The following is a 16,300-nucleotide window of genomic DNA, read 5'->3' as shown; positions in this document are numbered from 1 at the left end:
ACCTCCCGTTATTCATCTTCTCAACCACTTTCCTTTACCCCTCAAGACCCATCATCTCCGACACTGCGTGACCCTCTGCCGCCCACACCGGAGCATCGCTGTAATTCCCTCATCACCTGGACAAGTCGCCGTTGTGGCCGCTCGGGTGCTGTCTGGAAGGAGCCTTTGTCCCCACTGAGGTGTAAGGGTGCCATGTGGGTCACTCTCTTCTGCTCCTGTCACCTGGACACACCTAAAGGAGCACTGGCCCTCAAGTGCCTTCGCTCTGCAGCTCGCGGGCATCTCGGAAGAAGAGAAAAGCAGCTCTGGCTGCTCTCCTCCCCGGCTCCACCGGCATGGTCCAAAATGCCACGTGGTCTGGGCTATCCCACCTTCCCCTTCCCACAGGACAACCCTGACTGCTTTGTGGTGTCTTCCCCAGGCACTGCCACATACTCCTGATTTCCCTATTAATTTGACCGTCGCTATCACATGAGCTCCTGCAGCAAAGTTTCTCCTCTGAGTTTTGAACAGTTGGGCCGTAGAGGAATAACTTCCTACGCAGCACAGCCTGCATCTGCAAGGCAGGTCCTGGAAAGCATATGCACTTCTTGTGTCTCCTAAGCAGCTTGTCTTTAACTTAACATGATTAAATATATCTATCACACAAACTCCAGAGAGAAAGGACTGAGGCACTGAAGCTAAACTCCAGGTACCCGAGGCTTGCATGGAGAACCACATGCAGCATCCATCCCCGGGGAGCTGCAGAAAACTGTTGCCACCTCCTGGGTCCCGCTTTAGCTGTGGGTATTCTGCCCATTGGAACTTGCATGGTCATGTGTTCAAGCCAAGAAATACCAGAAATAATCTGGTTTAACCAGCATCCCTATGAAATGCATGACTGAGTGAAAGACAAAAGTGTGGTTCCTCGAGTCCTGTTGCTCCAAACCAAAGCGATGCCCTTTCTGTTCCTTGGTGCCTCTGCCTTGCTCGGCCAGGGTGATCTAGTCGTCCAGGTAATGATTATTTGACATTTGGGAAAGCAGCCCCATAAAGTGTACTGCAGTTTTGTGTGTACCCCTGAACGCACTTGAATAGTGCCCATCTTCAATGTGCAGCTCTGTTTGCAACTATTGGGATAGTAATAGGTTACAACACTGGGGCAGGGAAAGCAGATAGGCCTGGTGTGCGAGGGGTTAAGCTGTTTGGCTGTGCTAAACATCTGCTACAGGAAAAGCTTCTGGTGCAACTTGCTGGCATTATCTTAAGCATAGCTGAGTGTTACTGTGAAGCAAGGTTTAGGCCTCCCTATACAGATGCAAGGTAATGAGGATCCATCTTCATTAACTACCTGGGTCTCTGCAGCCATCATTTACTTTTTCCTTTCCATTTGACATCACCTCTACAGAGATCACTGCCTGCTCACAGGTTCTTGCTGAGCCGTGCATCATCCCTGCTCTGTCTCAGAGGTGATGTTAGTGTCTTAAAATATGAAATTTAATGTGACAGCTCCTGTTGCTGCGAGTCCTGCAATTTACATTTTTAGCCGTCCAAAGGCCTTCCAAAGATTTGGAAAACGAACAGTAAAGTCACGTCATTGTGGCTTAACCATAACGTAATTTACTTGGGTTCTGGGTGGTGACTTGTGCCGTGAGGCTTTTGCTGGTGCTGCTGGAGCCGCGGGAGGGAGCGAGGAGGAGGTGAGGGGGTCCCTCTGCCTGCCCCCAGGAATACGCAGGGTGTGACGGTATTTCGCGTTCATTGGTGTCTGCCAGGCACAATGTTTGTATTGGCACAACCTGGTCTGTGCAGTTGAGGCAGGGCGCTTCAGACCCTTTTTCCCCTCAAGGTTCCCGTTCCTCTCGGCTAACAGCAGCACAAAGTTTGATGGAGGCTGCCGGGGAGAGTCGCACTCTCGCCCCAGCTCCAAGGCTCCTGTCCCGGTGCTGGGAAGGTGAAAGATGGAGCCTTCCCTTGCAGCCATGTGCTGCTGCTCTCCAGTGCTGTGCAGTGGATCCGCACAAGCCTGACAACTGGCTGCTTCTTTGTCAATCCTGACCTTATAGGAACTCGGGGGTTTTCCTACTGCGTGCCCACAGCGGGTGCTGGCACCACTGGGCACCAAGTGGAGTGTTCAGAGGAAAACCTGAAAATTGGGAATAAAATAAACTTCAGGGGCAGTGCAGCGTGCTTGTGCCATGCTGATGAGAAAACATCATCCATTTTTTTGCTCTCATCTCTGTTCTTTGTTAAGGGAATACATAAGATAGTGCCAGGGAAGCTGCTCGGGGACTTGTTTGGCCTCCGAGTGATGTGTTTGACCTCCTGCCGGTGGCAGGAGGAGACCCCATTTTGTGGCAGAGGCAGGCACTGCACCGATGTGGCCTCTTACAGCTGTAACGTGTGCTCCTCGCGATCTAAACGGCGCTTCATTTCCCAAACTACTTCCATTTCTGACAAATTGTGTGACTAAGGGCATTTCTAAGAGGCTGTTTTTTAAGCAAACATGGGTTTTACTTTTCTTCAGTCTTCTTGCCACTGTTGAGAATTTCTGGACTTGATTTCCTATGAATATGTTGAATTGAAATGACCTTATTGGCGGTTGCAGAACTGGCTTTGTGGCAGGCGTGTGAAGCTCCAGAGCTGGAGGCAAACCCCCCTGCCCACCTCGCTCTGCTGACCGAGTAAAGCAGTGAGGAGCCTCGTGCCGGCAGCACCTCTGGCCGGGCTGTGCCGGGCCGCTGAGACCGGCATTCCTGGGTGAGTGCCTCTGCTGCGCTCTGTCTGGGCAGGCCACGGGGCACGGAAACTTTCCCAGTCCCCTCAGGAGAGTTTCTGATCGCTCGGTGAAGCCGTTTTGTTGACCACAAAGCCTTCCCTCTTCTCTTGCAGATGAGCGGGTGGATCAGCGAACCTGCCTGATCTGCGGGGACAGAGCTACGGGGCTGCACTATGGGATCATCTCCTGCGAGGGCTGCAAGGGGTTCTTCAAAAGGAGCATCTGCAACAAGCGGGTTTACAGATGCAGTCGAGACAAGAACTGCGTCATGTCACGCAAACAGCGCAACAGATGCCAGTACTGCCGGCTGCTCAAATGCCTCCAGATGGGGATGAACCGAAAAGGTAAAGAAAACTGGGCTTTTTATGGGTGAAGGCACAGGTTGGGGCCCGTGTTAGCAATACATGCTGCTTTTCCTCAGCTGCCATTTTGTATTGCAGTTCTGCCTCTCAAATTCTTGGCAAGAAAAAGTGAAACTTCAGCAAAATTATGCATGGATAAAAAATTCTTCCTGAACTACTTCATTACTGTACTGGAGGAAAAAGCTGTATGAATTGAAAGCACACATAAGTATTTGGAGAGCTGATTGTTGTGATCCCTTTTTTCAGGGAAGGTAACAGTTCATTACTGTCCTTCCCAGTGGATCTGTCCTTGCATTTATCCTGAGCGAGGTGGTCACTATTTCTGTGCTTTGATATACTAATGTAGCAAAAATGAATGCATTTAAATACGCTATTTAAGTCCCAAGAGATCCGAGTCAGACTTCACCTGTTCATTGTTGTTGGAGCTTAGACCTGCAGTTGCTGCCCAGTGATAAGGTGTGAGGGTCTTCGCCTACTGCCTGTCTCTGGTTGATGGTGCACGGCTCCCACAGCAGTGTGTGGAGCTGGGGAATGCCGACGGTGGTTTTGCCAGGTACGAGGTCACTGAGGAGACAAGCACAATCTGGAGAAGGAGCTGCGCTGGGTTAGGGACAGCAACCCGCTAGTCCCTATGTGTGCAGAGGTGATGAATGCTACGGTATCATCTTCAGGATGGAAAATCTTAAGTAGCTCAGAAGTTAATAATGAAAAATAGGCTGGGATTTATTTCAGTGTCACGTCTCGACTCTTCAATCTTTTGGCTTTTTAATCTCTAGAAATATTGTTGCCCATTAAAAGCAGAGATTTATTGGTTTAATGGCAACAGGCAGGAGTCTGAGCAGCAGCGGGTGCTGCTGTAGCACAGGGGCCGCTGCGCTCCCCCCGGACGCGCAGGTGGGACGGTGGGAGGGACCCCTTCCTGGCTGCCAAACACAAGTGTCATCTCATGTTTTTTAAATGTAGCTATTGATGCCTTTAGTGTCATCGTTCACATGAAAGCCGCCTGTCAAAAGCACTAAAACTTCCATAAATTTACCGCAAATCCAGCAGGATCTTCCTTAGAAAATGTACCTTGGGGCTGAGATGGAAAGCTTATCTCCTGACTGCTTTGATTACAAACTGTCTTGGGGGTTTTATTTGATGGGGAAGGCAAGCTGGGTCCCGGTAGTCTTTGACCTGACGAGCGTGGTTCTGGGTGACCCGAAGCGCTGGCTGGGTGCGTTTTTATTTTCGGCGCCTTCCCCCCGATCTCCTCACCCGGGGCGCGCTGTTCCCATTCCTCCAAGCGCTCTCCTCCGCCTCGCCTGGTTGTCCGAGCCCGGCGGGGCACCCGTGGAAGTGTCCGTCTCTCTCTCCCCACCCGCTGCCGGGCGGCTTCTCCCCACGACCCGTCCCCCTCCCGCCCGCCCTGGCGTTGCCGGTACCGGCAGCGCGACGCTCCGGGAGCGGCGGGCGCGGCTCACCCGCGGGGGCGGAGCGCCACCTGCCGGACCGCCGACCGACCGATCGACCGACCGACCGAGCGACCGACCGAGCGACCGAGCGACCGACCGAGCACCGACCGACCGACCGACCGAGCAACCGAGCACCGACCGACCGAGCACGGACCCACCACCGACCGACCAACCGACGGAGCACCGAGCACCGACCGACCAACCCACCGACCGCCAACCAACCGACCGCCCGACCGCCGCTCCTTCTTCCCCCAACAACCGCCCCGGCTTCGGCTCCGCGGAGGACGCGGCAGTCCGCAGGCGGCGACCCAGGGGCGCGGGCGGTTAAGGAGCGTTGTGCTTCCCGCCAGGGTGCCCAAATTATTGCGTGATGGAGTCGCAAAGGTACTTCATACCGGGGTCTAAGTACGGTTAGTTTTGAGTTCAGGTAAGGCACAGAGCTCAACACTGGAAGGGAAACCAGCTTTGAGGAGACTGACTGTCGTGCAGCCCTGTACAGCTCTTCTGGGGAGTGCGTCTGTGCTTCGGAACCATACAGGTTCCCTCAAGCCTTCTTTGATGGAACACCAGCAAAAACATTACAACGTCTTGTTGCAGATCTTGGCTAGGTTACGCAACTGGCAAGACTTCCAAAAATCCCGTTTGAGAGAAGCATCTTGAATGTACAGTGATCTGGGAGATGGGGGAGCTCCATATCCGAGCTGCAAGCAGCAGGGAATAGTGCTGGTCCACGAAGGCTGAGCTCTGCAGCAGAACGTGTGTTTGTCCCTGCTGATACCCAAGTCAAGCATCGCAGCAGATACCAGGTGGTGCCGAGCACCTCCCAGGGGCTGGGTGGGGGGTTCTTCCATTTAAGCTAGGAACGGTTGTAAGAATTCACAAAAATAAACAAAGTCAGTTTGCATCCTGTAAGTCTCACTGTCGGGTGCTATGCCTGCAGGGTCCGGCAGGGCAGTCCGCAAAGCATCGAACCACTGGCCAGTGGAGAACTGCTGGAGCGACGGTGACTGCATCAAGAGTAATGGGGTTCGTTTAACCTCCAGTTGTTGAAAATATCAGCAGTCTTAAAGATAACATGCACGAGCTTGGGTACTGCCTTGGATAGAGCTCTGGTTTAAATGGCACCCACTGCTGCAAGGACCTGCGCAGCCAAACTGCAAACTCCTCTTAGTACACAGGGGTTAAAGTGGGTTTGAGTGGCGAGTGCAAGAGTTCCTGCGAAGTGTTGCCCTCAGCAGTGGCTGGCAGTGGCCAATTTGAAAGGCAGCTCATCAGACCATTTCAGCAGGGAGGGCAGCTCTGCTGGGGTGATGGGAGCTGGAGCACAGAGTAAAGACCAGCCTGGTGACAACCAGCGTTGTCTCCGTGATTAAGAATTGTAAACTCTACAGAGGCAGATTTTCCAAGGCGTTCTATAAAATGATGTGGACATAGAAAAGGAAGATGTAAGCTAATGTCTGCTATAATTACACTTTGAAATCAAAAGACCAAGACAATTTATGTCCATGGCTTGTAATGGAATTAGCCGAGAAGCCTTTGGAATCACAATTAGCAATAAAATATCTTGGAAAACTAGAGAAGTTCCCCCAAAATTGGAAAACTCTTACTGTAGTTCCATTAAGTTAAAAAAACCTAAAGGGAGTAACAGAAAGCTTAGTTTTATATCAGTCACATTTTTTTAATGAGAAATTAATGTTTTTTGGAATGAGCTTTCATAGAAAATAAACAGCCTTGTTTGTTAAAATGAGCTTATTGTCTTGCTATATCTTAAGAGATTTGTGTGATGTAGAAGGTAACCATAATTGTTTTATATCCTGTGTTTGTGGCTTCTCCAGTGTGCTTAAATGAATGCTATCTGGCATTTTAAATAAAAATACTTGCTCTTCTGTGGAGGTGATAGAGTTTGCATTAGAAGGATTAAAACTGTATTGCTGATTTTGTAACGTGATGTTGTAAGGTGCCACAGGGATCGCTGTGCTGCTGGTCATGGACCGCCGGAGTTGTAAATCATCAGGACACTTTTGCGTAGTGATTTGCCTTGCCTGACTCGGTGGTTTTAATTCAGGAAAACGCAGGTTAGGTCCAAGTGCAGGGTGTGCATAGCTCTGCCTTGCTACAATTGCCTTAGCTGAACCCGCGTCTGTAATCCCTGAGTTGCAAGTGCAGCACCGAGGCAGATGAGGATGATTTGAGCTGCGGATATTTAAAATCAAGCAGCAGCGTGCCTTTTCTGGTACAGAAATTTTTCCTTAAATATTGTGTCATTTTCTGCTTCAGAAGGGCCTCCTGCAGCCCCGTGTGCCAAGCAGGGTGAGGCCGGCCGGCAGCAGCAAGGTCACCGCGCAGCTGGGGAGAGCCTCCTGCCAAGTCTGGCCAGGTCGCGGTGGGAAAGAGATTGGGACCTGATAAACAGGGGGACCCGGCCCGGGAGAGGAGGCGCACGAGGAGCAGCGTTGGTCCTCGAACGCTGACAGCTTCTGCAGAGCTGCTCTGCCAACAAAGAGAAAAGCAAAGGGAAGAGGAAGGTAGAGAAGCAGCTCCAGGATAATCTCCTTAATTGGACTTCACTGAAGCTCCCTGGAAATTGTTTAAAGAGCCTTAAAAATGCAGCTGCTGTATTGAGAAACTAGGCTGCCCTTCTGAAATGAAACTGCATAGCTTGGTCTAGTAACTGGAATTTTAAACAACAGCTTTGCATGCAGCCGGCTGGGTAAAACATCTCCCCTCCATTTTCCGTGATAGCTGTAGGAGATCTGACCATCTGAAGTGACAGCGGTGTTACTAGTTACCAGTGAAGTGCTTTATCTCTGTGTTGTCAGTGGCCCTGCTTGGTGTCTCTCCAGGTGGAGTCTGGCTCGCGGTGGTTCACAGGGCTGTGGGCAGTGGAGTTAGAAACGCCAGCGTTTGCATTTCATTTTCTAGCAGTCATGGGTATTCATTGCATTATTTCTGGAGGTGAAGTAGGTTTGCTTTCTGTGTGCCATCTCTCAAATTATGCTGGAAGTAACTGTGATAAAGGATTGCTATTCCTTCATTGCCTGTCACTCAAGGATCACATAAAGAAATACTGGACTCCCTGAGTAATGCTTGTAGCCCCATCAATGCATTTATACCCTTTGGGGTGAGGATCATGGTGTGTACTGCTTGAGCTCTCCAGTGCTCATTTTGGTGAACAAAATGAATCTTTTAAGATACAAAGATTTTTTTCAAAATAGTAGATACCTTTGTATGTATTTCTGGAATACTGAACAGTAGTGTTCCTCACCAAGGTTTGGTTTGTTTTCTTTCAGCAATCAGAGAGGATGGCATGCCCGGAGGCAGAAACAAAAGCATCGGACCTGTCCAGGTGAGCATGTCCGACCGTTTCTCCACAGTTCCCTTCAGCTTTTGCTCTCTTGGCCTCGGCACACAGCTCCTCTCGCAGCGGTGGGCTCGGACCGCGGCAGCAGCTCGGCGTGGGATGGGGCTGGGGTTCGTTTGACTGAGCCTTTCTCGGCCCTGCCTCTGCCTTCTGCTGGCGTAGCAGGGTTTTGACTCTCCACAAGTGTAGAATTACGTCATGACCTGTAGATTTGTAAATAAAGTTCGGTGCTTGCTTGTTCCCGGAGGGGACACGGCGCAGTCCCAGGGTGCCTATGTGAATTCATGGGCAGTCTTGCAGCGCTCTGTCCTTTGTGAGCCGCACAAGGACGTCCGTCCCTCCGCAGCTCCCAGTAAATCTCACAGGCTGCCTGCTGCAATTCCTTCAGTTGTTGCAAGCGGGGCACCCAGTAAATGTCTCGCTGATTGATGGTGCAGCTTGTCTGGAGATGTCTTGTAAAGCGCGAGGTAATTCAGCACAACAGCTTGTACTGCACGTGTGAGAAATGATGGCCATTTCCAGCTCGCTTCTAGGAAAGAGGTCTTTTAAAAGTTTACTATTTATTTTAATAAAATAAAAATAACACTGAAAGCATTTTCTTTGACTCTCTGTGCCTATGAAGAGACTACTCACCCCAGTCCAAAAACCAAACCATGAGAAGCCAGGCAACCAGATGCCCTGCTTGCTCAGTAAGGTCCTCCATAGCAAACCGAGAAAAGGGCAAGAATTGGACAGTGCGGCCATGCCTGTGGTCAGCATCAGAGAGAGCCTAGCTCAAACAATAAAATCTCTTAGTAATGATAGAACATTTTCTGCTGTTTGCAAATATCATGTTTGTACCAGCATTAGTTACTGATTCTTAAAGCCTGTGGGGGTCTATCGAAGAAGAACAAACATTTAATTTCTGGCCAGGTAACAATTTTTACTGCCTTTCTGAGCATTGTAGCTGTAGTAAAACAGCAGGCGTTGCTAGCCAGAGTGGGCCCTTGCTCATCTGAGACTTGCGTGATCGGTCAATGTTGGACCGTAGGTCATGCCATCAACTCCATTTCCTGCAGTGAGACTATTTAGCTATTGCACTCTTCAGATGCTGTACCTGGGTAAGCTTACTGAGTTTTTCTGACACTTTTGCAAGACTGGAATAAACTGTCTAAGCAATATTTGGCTCTTGAAAACGATGTTCAGAGTTCACTGCACTTTCTTGCAGCATGTTAACTCGAGGTCTTTCCTTATTTTGCAACAGCCTCGCTAAGGGACATGCACAGAATTAAAAAAAAAAAAAAGAGCCCAGAAATTTTTATGTTGTATTTTCCCCACTACTGATGCAACATTTCTCCAGGAGCATACCCAGCTCTTTCTTGAAACTTTATACTTCAGTGAACTCATTTTTTTATTTTTCTTTCAAGTCTATTTTAACTTCATATATATTACTCTCTAAATACTTGTTTTAAATATTAGGTGCTTGATTACTTCTTTGGGTGCCACCTGGTTCTTACCTGGGGAAAACCAGTGAACAACGATTCCCTGTAAATGTTTTCCTGACTAATTTCATATGTGTCACCTTGCCTCTCTCAATTCCTTTATCAAACTGGAGCCTACCCCACCTTCTGTTTGCCTTTACTTCTGCCGAGTACTGAGTGATGTTCCCAATGAACTGGCCTCTATTACTCCCAGGTTTCTCACTGTGTGACAGTGGCTGATTTATAGCTCGTTGCTGTGTGTATTTGACATTGTCTTTTCATGTGTCCATTCCTGCCTGCTGTGTTATCGTCACTTGAATTGTACTGCAGGCACTGGAGGTCACCACAATTAGCTGTAAATAGAATTTTTCATGTACATTGTTAAATTTAAAGGAAAGGTGTGATATCTACAGGAATGGTGAAGCGTTTCTCCTGGTGCAGGGTGGTTTCAGCTCTGTTGGATGTGGCTGTATGGTCAAGGTGTTCGCATACCGAGGCTCTGCCTTCTGTTCTCAACTGAAGTAACCATAATGGTCCTGTATTTGACAGATATCAGAGGAAGAGATTGAGAGAATTATGTCTGGGCAAGAATTTGAGGGAGAGGCAAACATGTCATGGAGCAACAACGGAGACAGTGACCATAGTTCCCCTGGAAATGGAGTTTCTGAGAGCAACCAGCCTTCACCCGTTTCTACTCCATCTTCAAGGTGGGAATGACCCCTGGAAGAATTTCGTATTACAGTAATCTTGACTGTCTTTCCCCGAGTGATACTTTGGGTCAATGTAGGAAGAATACACTGTGAGTGCATCTTTGTGTAAACTGTGCATCCTGCAGATCCTTACCTTTCTAATTGTGTTTTAAGAAGGACAGCCACTGGATTGAAAAAAATTGAACCGGGAGGTGAAATGGTCATGAGCAAATGAAAAAGAAGGCAATGTTGAGTTAAAATTACATTTAAAATATATCTCTTAATTTGTATTGAGATTTTTTTCTGCAGATCATGGGAACTTGATTACCTTTCACTGCTTGTTCTGCATAAGCTCTTTTTCTGCACTGTGCTCAGATTTTGACAATAAATGACTCCATTTAGGTTACTAATTGATTGTGTTATATTAATGTCAGTTACTGTATCAGGAATGGGAGTGCTAGCCTCCCGATGCAGCCTTTGATTGTAAACATGTCGAGAATCTCACATCTGCATTACATCTACTTTCAGTTGCATCTTAAGCTAGGAGATATCTGTATTCACTGGCTGCGTAAATACTTAATTTACAGTCCTAAATTTTGGCTGTTTAAGGAAGCTGGGATGGAAGTGCTTTGTACAGTTGGGTTTCTGTTTTATTCTCCAAATGGCTGCTCAGCAGCAGTTCCCGGATCTCCATAAGGGTAACTAGTGCCGAGCCAGGCTCAACGTGAGGCAAGTGTAAGGTGTCTGGTCTGCGCACTCTCAATTATTTCCAGAGTAGCATATAAATACAAAGGCGTCTTCCGTTCTGATTTTTTCCTCCCTATTTTTATTAGCATTTCTGACGGAGCTGGATGCAACATTTCAGTGAATCAAGTGGAATTTTGGGGGTATATTAAAAAGCTTTTCCTTTTCCAGTAGGTCTGTGGAGCTGAATGGATTCGCTGCACTCAGGGATCAGTATATCGGGACGCCGGTGTCCACGCACTATCAGTACCTCCCGCACCTTTTTAGCTATTCTGCTCACTCGGCTCTGATGCCCCCGCAAACGCGCAGCCTAGACCCCCAGTCGCACAGTCTTATCAATCAGTTAGTGTCAGCGGAGGACCTGGAGCCGCTCGGCACACCGATGCTCATTGAGGACGGGTGAGTGTGTGCGGTGTGGGGCAAGAGGCTGCCCAGGGCTGCGTGTTCTGGGCTGTCCCTGCATGCACACGTGGCTGCAGCCTGTGCCGCAGGGGCTGCTGACGGTGAGGGGGGTGGCTGGGTGCGCGCGTTCACAGCCCGATCGGCTCGGGGAGCACGTCCCCTGGGAGAAGATGCAGCCGTAGTGCAAGCGGCAAAGCGGACTCCGTCCTGTGGGTGGCCTGTGCCCTTGCCTGGGGCTGGAGCTGGCATGCATGGAGCTGGCATGCATGGAGCTGGCTGGGGTTCCAGGCTGCATGGCCAGGCTGAGCCTGCACGGGAGCAGGTTTGATGGGTTTCAGCCCTGACACTGCGTTAACTATACAAAAGGCCCAGTCATAAGCATGGAATTAAGCTGGAACAATACACAAGTGGAAAAAAGCTGGGTAGTCCCTCCATTGGCAAGAGCTTCAGGGCTGTCTCTAAGGCCGAGCTGCCCCATGCCCAGCAGGCTGGGTGCTGGCCAGGTGGGTGACCCCAGGGGTTGGGGGGGGGCTCCTCTTGCAGCCCCTGGCCAGGCAGGCTGGGTGCTGGCCATCACGGCTCCCGCCGCCAGGTGACACTCAGGGCACCGGCACATTGGCACTCGATCACGAATTCCTGTGGCATTTGCCTTGCTTTTCAAGTGCCTTGTCAGATGATGTCATTCAATGTTGTTAATTGTATTTATGCCTTCATATTAACTGTGCCTGCAGGTATAAAGTGACTCAGGCAGAGCTGTTTGCGTTGTTGTGTCGTCTGGCGGATGAATTGCTTTTCAGGCAGATTGCTTGGATCAAGAAGCTGCCATTCTTCTGCGAACTCTCCATCAAAGACTATACCTGCCTGCTCAGCTCTACGTGGCAGGAGCTAATCCTGCTCTCCTCGCTGACTGTTTACAGCAAGCAGATCTTTGGTGACCTTGCAGACGTCACCTCCAAGTACTCTCCCTCTGACGACGAGCTGCACAGGTGAGGTGTCGCGCTGAGCCCATGGGTAAGGGAGCGAGATCTAGAGATGGAGGAGCCGTTGGGAGAATGGTGGTCGGGTGCATGTTTCTGGCCCTGTGACCAACTAACCACCTCTTCCGGGATGGGTCACCTCACCTGCTGCTGTTTTCCTTTTCTGTTTTTTAGGGGATGGTTGTTCCAGGCCTAGAAAGTACACCATGGTTAGTTAGGGTTGAACCAAAACTTCCTTCTGCAGGGGAAGGTGCATAGTGCTGTATGGTGCTTTTTGAAGTTCCCATAGCAATGCTGTCATCCTCCAGCACAGCCCTACAAACTGCCTTTTTTAAGGGGAGAGTAAAACTAAGCAACACTTTGGGTAACCCTGAGATACAGGACGGAAGGTCCTGTTTAAAAACCCTTTGGGCCAGTGGAAAGGTTGTTCACAAAGCTGGTTGTCTGTATTATCAAAGTGTTCATTATTAATTGCTATTTCATTGTTTTGATTACATAAATTTAAAGATGTTGCAACTTAGCTCTTGTTTTTTCCATAGTACATGCTATCTGATGCTCTGAGGAACCTGCCTTTCATTTATCATTTTGGTCAGGGTGTTGTTTTTTGGTTTGGGTGTTTTGTTTTGTAGTCTTGGTGCCAGACAGATCCTCCTTTTGGTAGTAGACTCACAATCTCACAATATTATAGCAGAATAGGTCGGATTTATGGAAACTACTGCCCACCCTCCCTTTTAACATCTGTCCCGTTTGCGCTCTGCCCTTGCTAGACTTGGCGATTTTGCAAGAGTCACTGGGGTATCTACGTGTCCGATGAGCAGAGATTTAAAATACTGCTGTGGTCCTCAGCCATCACAGTATCTGACTGTTCCTTGAGGTCCCTTTGTGTGTCTGTTTCGACAACCAGAGGGGCTGGCTGGCTGAGACCATGGCAGAGGCGAGCGGGGGAGCTGAGAGCTGGACCCAGGTGTCTCATTTCCTGGGGCAGGTTCCTCCGCGGTGCTGTTCCACCCGGCCATTCATCGTGCATCTGGTGCTGCTCCTGCAAGGAACAGTAAGGGTCATAGAAAACCACAATAACACTTGTTCTGCATTCAGCCATCCTTTTGTTCCTGCTGTCCTGGTCAGAGCCTCAAAAGAGAAGTGTTTGTTTCATTTTGAGTTTGCGATAAATACAAGCGAGAGGTAAGAAAACAAGACAAAGGAGGAATCCTCGCCCTTCAGAAACCGGCAATTCGAAGCTGGTTGCCTCGAAAGTCCTTCAGAGAAGATCTGTGCACATGGATGAAAATAGGTGTTCTTGGGAGTGGAATGTTTCTGCAGTCTCTTCTTCTGATATAGCTCTTCAAGTATCATTAATTGTCATTAGTAATGTGGGAAAATGCACACCAAAAAAGCCATTTAGCGGGAAGTTGCACAGATGAGGGGTCTCAGGTTGCGTGGCTCCCTCTCGGTTGTCTTTATGGTAGTTCAGCCATAGCTTGGCTGTCTGCTGGCGGCAGTGGGATAGGTCATGGGTATCAGTCACCCTGTCCAATGCACTCGTGGAAAAGCTCGTCCCTTTGGATTTGTAAGGGGCTCTTATGGAGAGATGTCCGACTTGTGAGTTTCCTCGTAGAGCCCCTGTTTCTTTACAGAGCTCTGGCATTGATCAGTAATTATTGCAAACCAAAGTTCATTAGATCTCAGCCGGCTGAAGAAATCTTGCTGAGCTGTAATAATCTGGCACTTGGAGGTTAATTTCTGTTCTTACTTAGCAAAAGGATGGGAGCAACGCTAATGTTTAGGTAGGTGACAAATGAAGGCAGCCCCTGTGTTTTAATCACTTCTAACAACTGGCTAAATGTTCTGTTTGCCTGCTAGATCAAATGTTTTCTTTTATTGTGCTGTTTTTCTGGAGATGAATATGAAATGAATAGATTCCTGACCTCCCCCAGCACTCCTGATAGCGCTTCCCTTCCCCCTCCTCTCCAGCTGATCCCGATAACTCCCAGCCAGAAACTTGCCTGGTGTAAACTGTGAGGAAAAGTGTGTGGAGGAGTCAGTCCTCGAGAAGAAATAGGGCTGTGAAAAACAGAACAGCTTTGTTTGAAAGGGGGAGGAAAGTATGCACAGAAAAGTAAGACAGTTCAACTGCAGGAATGAGAGAAGAGCTCTCCTGGATTTATGAAGTGATGAGTGGCTGGTAAAAATGTGCATGCTCTAAAAACAATTAAACCCAACAGACGACTGAGTGGTCTTTGTGCTCATTAACTTCTTGAGCTTTGCAATCTTGCACCTGCAAGATTTTTAATGTCAGCTTGAGAGCAAGAAAACTTGTACAACTTTAGATTAGCCGACAAGGCTTTCATCACTTACAATATTACTTTCTTGAAGAAGTGACCTGGAGTTCAGATAGCTTGTTTTCACTTCTCTGAGGTCAAACTCCACCATGCATTTTACAAATAACTTTGAAGTAAACAAACACACATGCCAAAATAAGGTATTATTCAGTGAAAAAGGTTCTATTTTTGTTCTATTCAAAGATGGCTTTCTGGCTGTGCTCTTATTCTTTGTGCTGTACAATGCCAGAGTGCAGCTGAAGCATCCCTAAACACTTCTGCCGCACTTCTGAGCATTTTTGCAATATGTGGTTTCTTTGAAACCAGGGGTATTGCTGCGAGATGTGTTCCCGAGGGGGCATTGGCACGTGCAGGATGGTCCTGGACCATGCCTGTGTACACCGGCAGCCCTCCGTGCCCTCCAGCTCCGCTTCTGCCTGTTGCTTACGCCATGGCTTTTGCATGGTGCACACACGAGGCGTCGCTCCTGAAGAAGCAGCCCGGCCCCTTCTTCAGCAGGAGGACCTCGTTCTGCACCCACAAAATCTACATCAGGCGATTTCCCAGGAGATTTCGGGGAGATTTACATTCCCTCTGCATCAGCGTGCCTTCTCCTGCCCATCTCTGTCGCTGGCTTCCCTTGGCAAGTGTGGATGCTCAGGAGAAACGCGCGGCTTGTTTTCAGCAAACGGCACAGATGCAGAAACAAGCGCGGCTGTGCCTGGTGAGATACTCCAGGGCTGGTACAGGTGGTGGATCCAGATCCCAGCGGAGGATCCCTGACAGTCCACACTAGCAGCAGTGCTTTTCTGGGTGGATCTTGATATGCATTTATGAAGTGCAATGAATCCCACATGTCCTCTTTGAGGGGGAAGGTTTAGAAGGAAAAGGCTTGTGTTCCTTAGAATGCACAATTCAACCTCAGACCATAGCCTGCAGTTTCACTCCCTTTAACATTGGTTATTTGTGGTTTCATGCATATTTTTATTTGTGAGAAGGATTCCAGCCTTCCTGCAGTATGTCTCGCCCGAGAAACTCTCAGCTGAAGAAAATTAACAAACCATAATGAACAGGCAATAAATACAGCTGTGTGGAAGTACAGTGAGTCACTCCTGGGAGTTTTCGGCAGGTGAGCTTCCTCACCTGTCTGTCAGATAAATGGAGTGTGTGCCACTGTTGTACATGGGTCAGTGTAATTCCTCAGTGTTTAAATCCAGGCAACTTCCAACAGCACTGTACAGGTATGAGAAATCGGAGGCACTTTTGCTGTTGGAAACGCACTTTGTTCTGGGAGGCAGCGTCTCTGCAGCAGGGTCTGGGGTCCGTGTTCCTGCAGTCCTGTACCACCGGAGCAGCCCTGCTTGGGTGCTGCCCTGTTCAGCTGATACGCCGAAATGTGCTGTGCAGAGCCAAAGCCTGGGGATTGTGCTGATTCTATAGGCAAAGGTTAAAATTAATTTATCAGCTTTCTAGAATGGAGGGGTTTGTTTAAAACCAACAACTTGGATATCAGGTTGGGCGTGTTTGTTGCAGAGAGCCGGCATCCCTCTGTAATGTGCTGTAAAGCAGCACCAGTCCCGGATTTCTTAGGGTGGGATGCAGGGTGCTGTGCGGCTGTTGGGGACACCTCCAGGCCCCCAAGGATGTGTTGGTGTTTCTGCTGGTGGCCAGTGCAGGTTACGCCGGGTTGCTGCAAATGGTGGAAAGCACAAATTGAAGGAAGGTGCAAGGTGGTGAGGGGCGAGAACATGTGAAATGCTGCTGGGAGCAGCTTG

At 49.0% G+C, this 16,300-nt stretch overlaps 1 protein-coding gene across 3 annotated transcripts in view; it reads left to right on the top strand.

Annotated features, from left to right (window-relative positions):
- The window catches only part of NR6A1 (nuclear receptor subfamily 6 group A member 1), a 101,046-nt gene that overhangs the window by 72,912 nt on the left and 11,834 nt on the right, over positions 1-16,300 (top strand). For all 3 annotated transcript variants that reach the window (XM_075054640.1, XM_075054639.1, XM_075054641.1), the window contains 5 exons: positions 2,872-3,102; positions 7,865-7,920; positions 9,945-10,102; positions 11,000-11,227; positions 11,962-12,216. In XM_075054640.1, the coding sequence (XP_074910741.1) occupies positions 2,872-3,102; positions 7,865-7,920; positions 9,945-10,102; positions 11,000-11,227; positions 11,962-12,216 (928 nt within the window). The remainder of the gene's footprint in view (positions 1-2,871; positions 3,103-7,864; positions 7,921-9,944; positions 10,103-10,999; positions 11,228-11,961; positions 12,217-16,300) is intronic.

The sequence above is a fragment of the Buteo buteo genome, chromosome 23 (assembly GCF_964188355.1).
Source record: "Buteo buteo chromosome 23, bButBut1.hap1.1, whole genome shotgun sequence".
NCBI lineage: Eukaryota > Metazoa > Chordata > Aves > Accipitriformes > Accipitridae > Buteo > Buteo buteo.
This window is presented reverse-complemented; position numbering and strand designations above follow the sequence as displayed.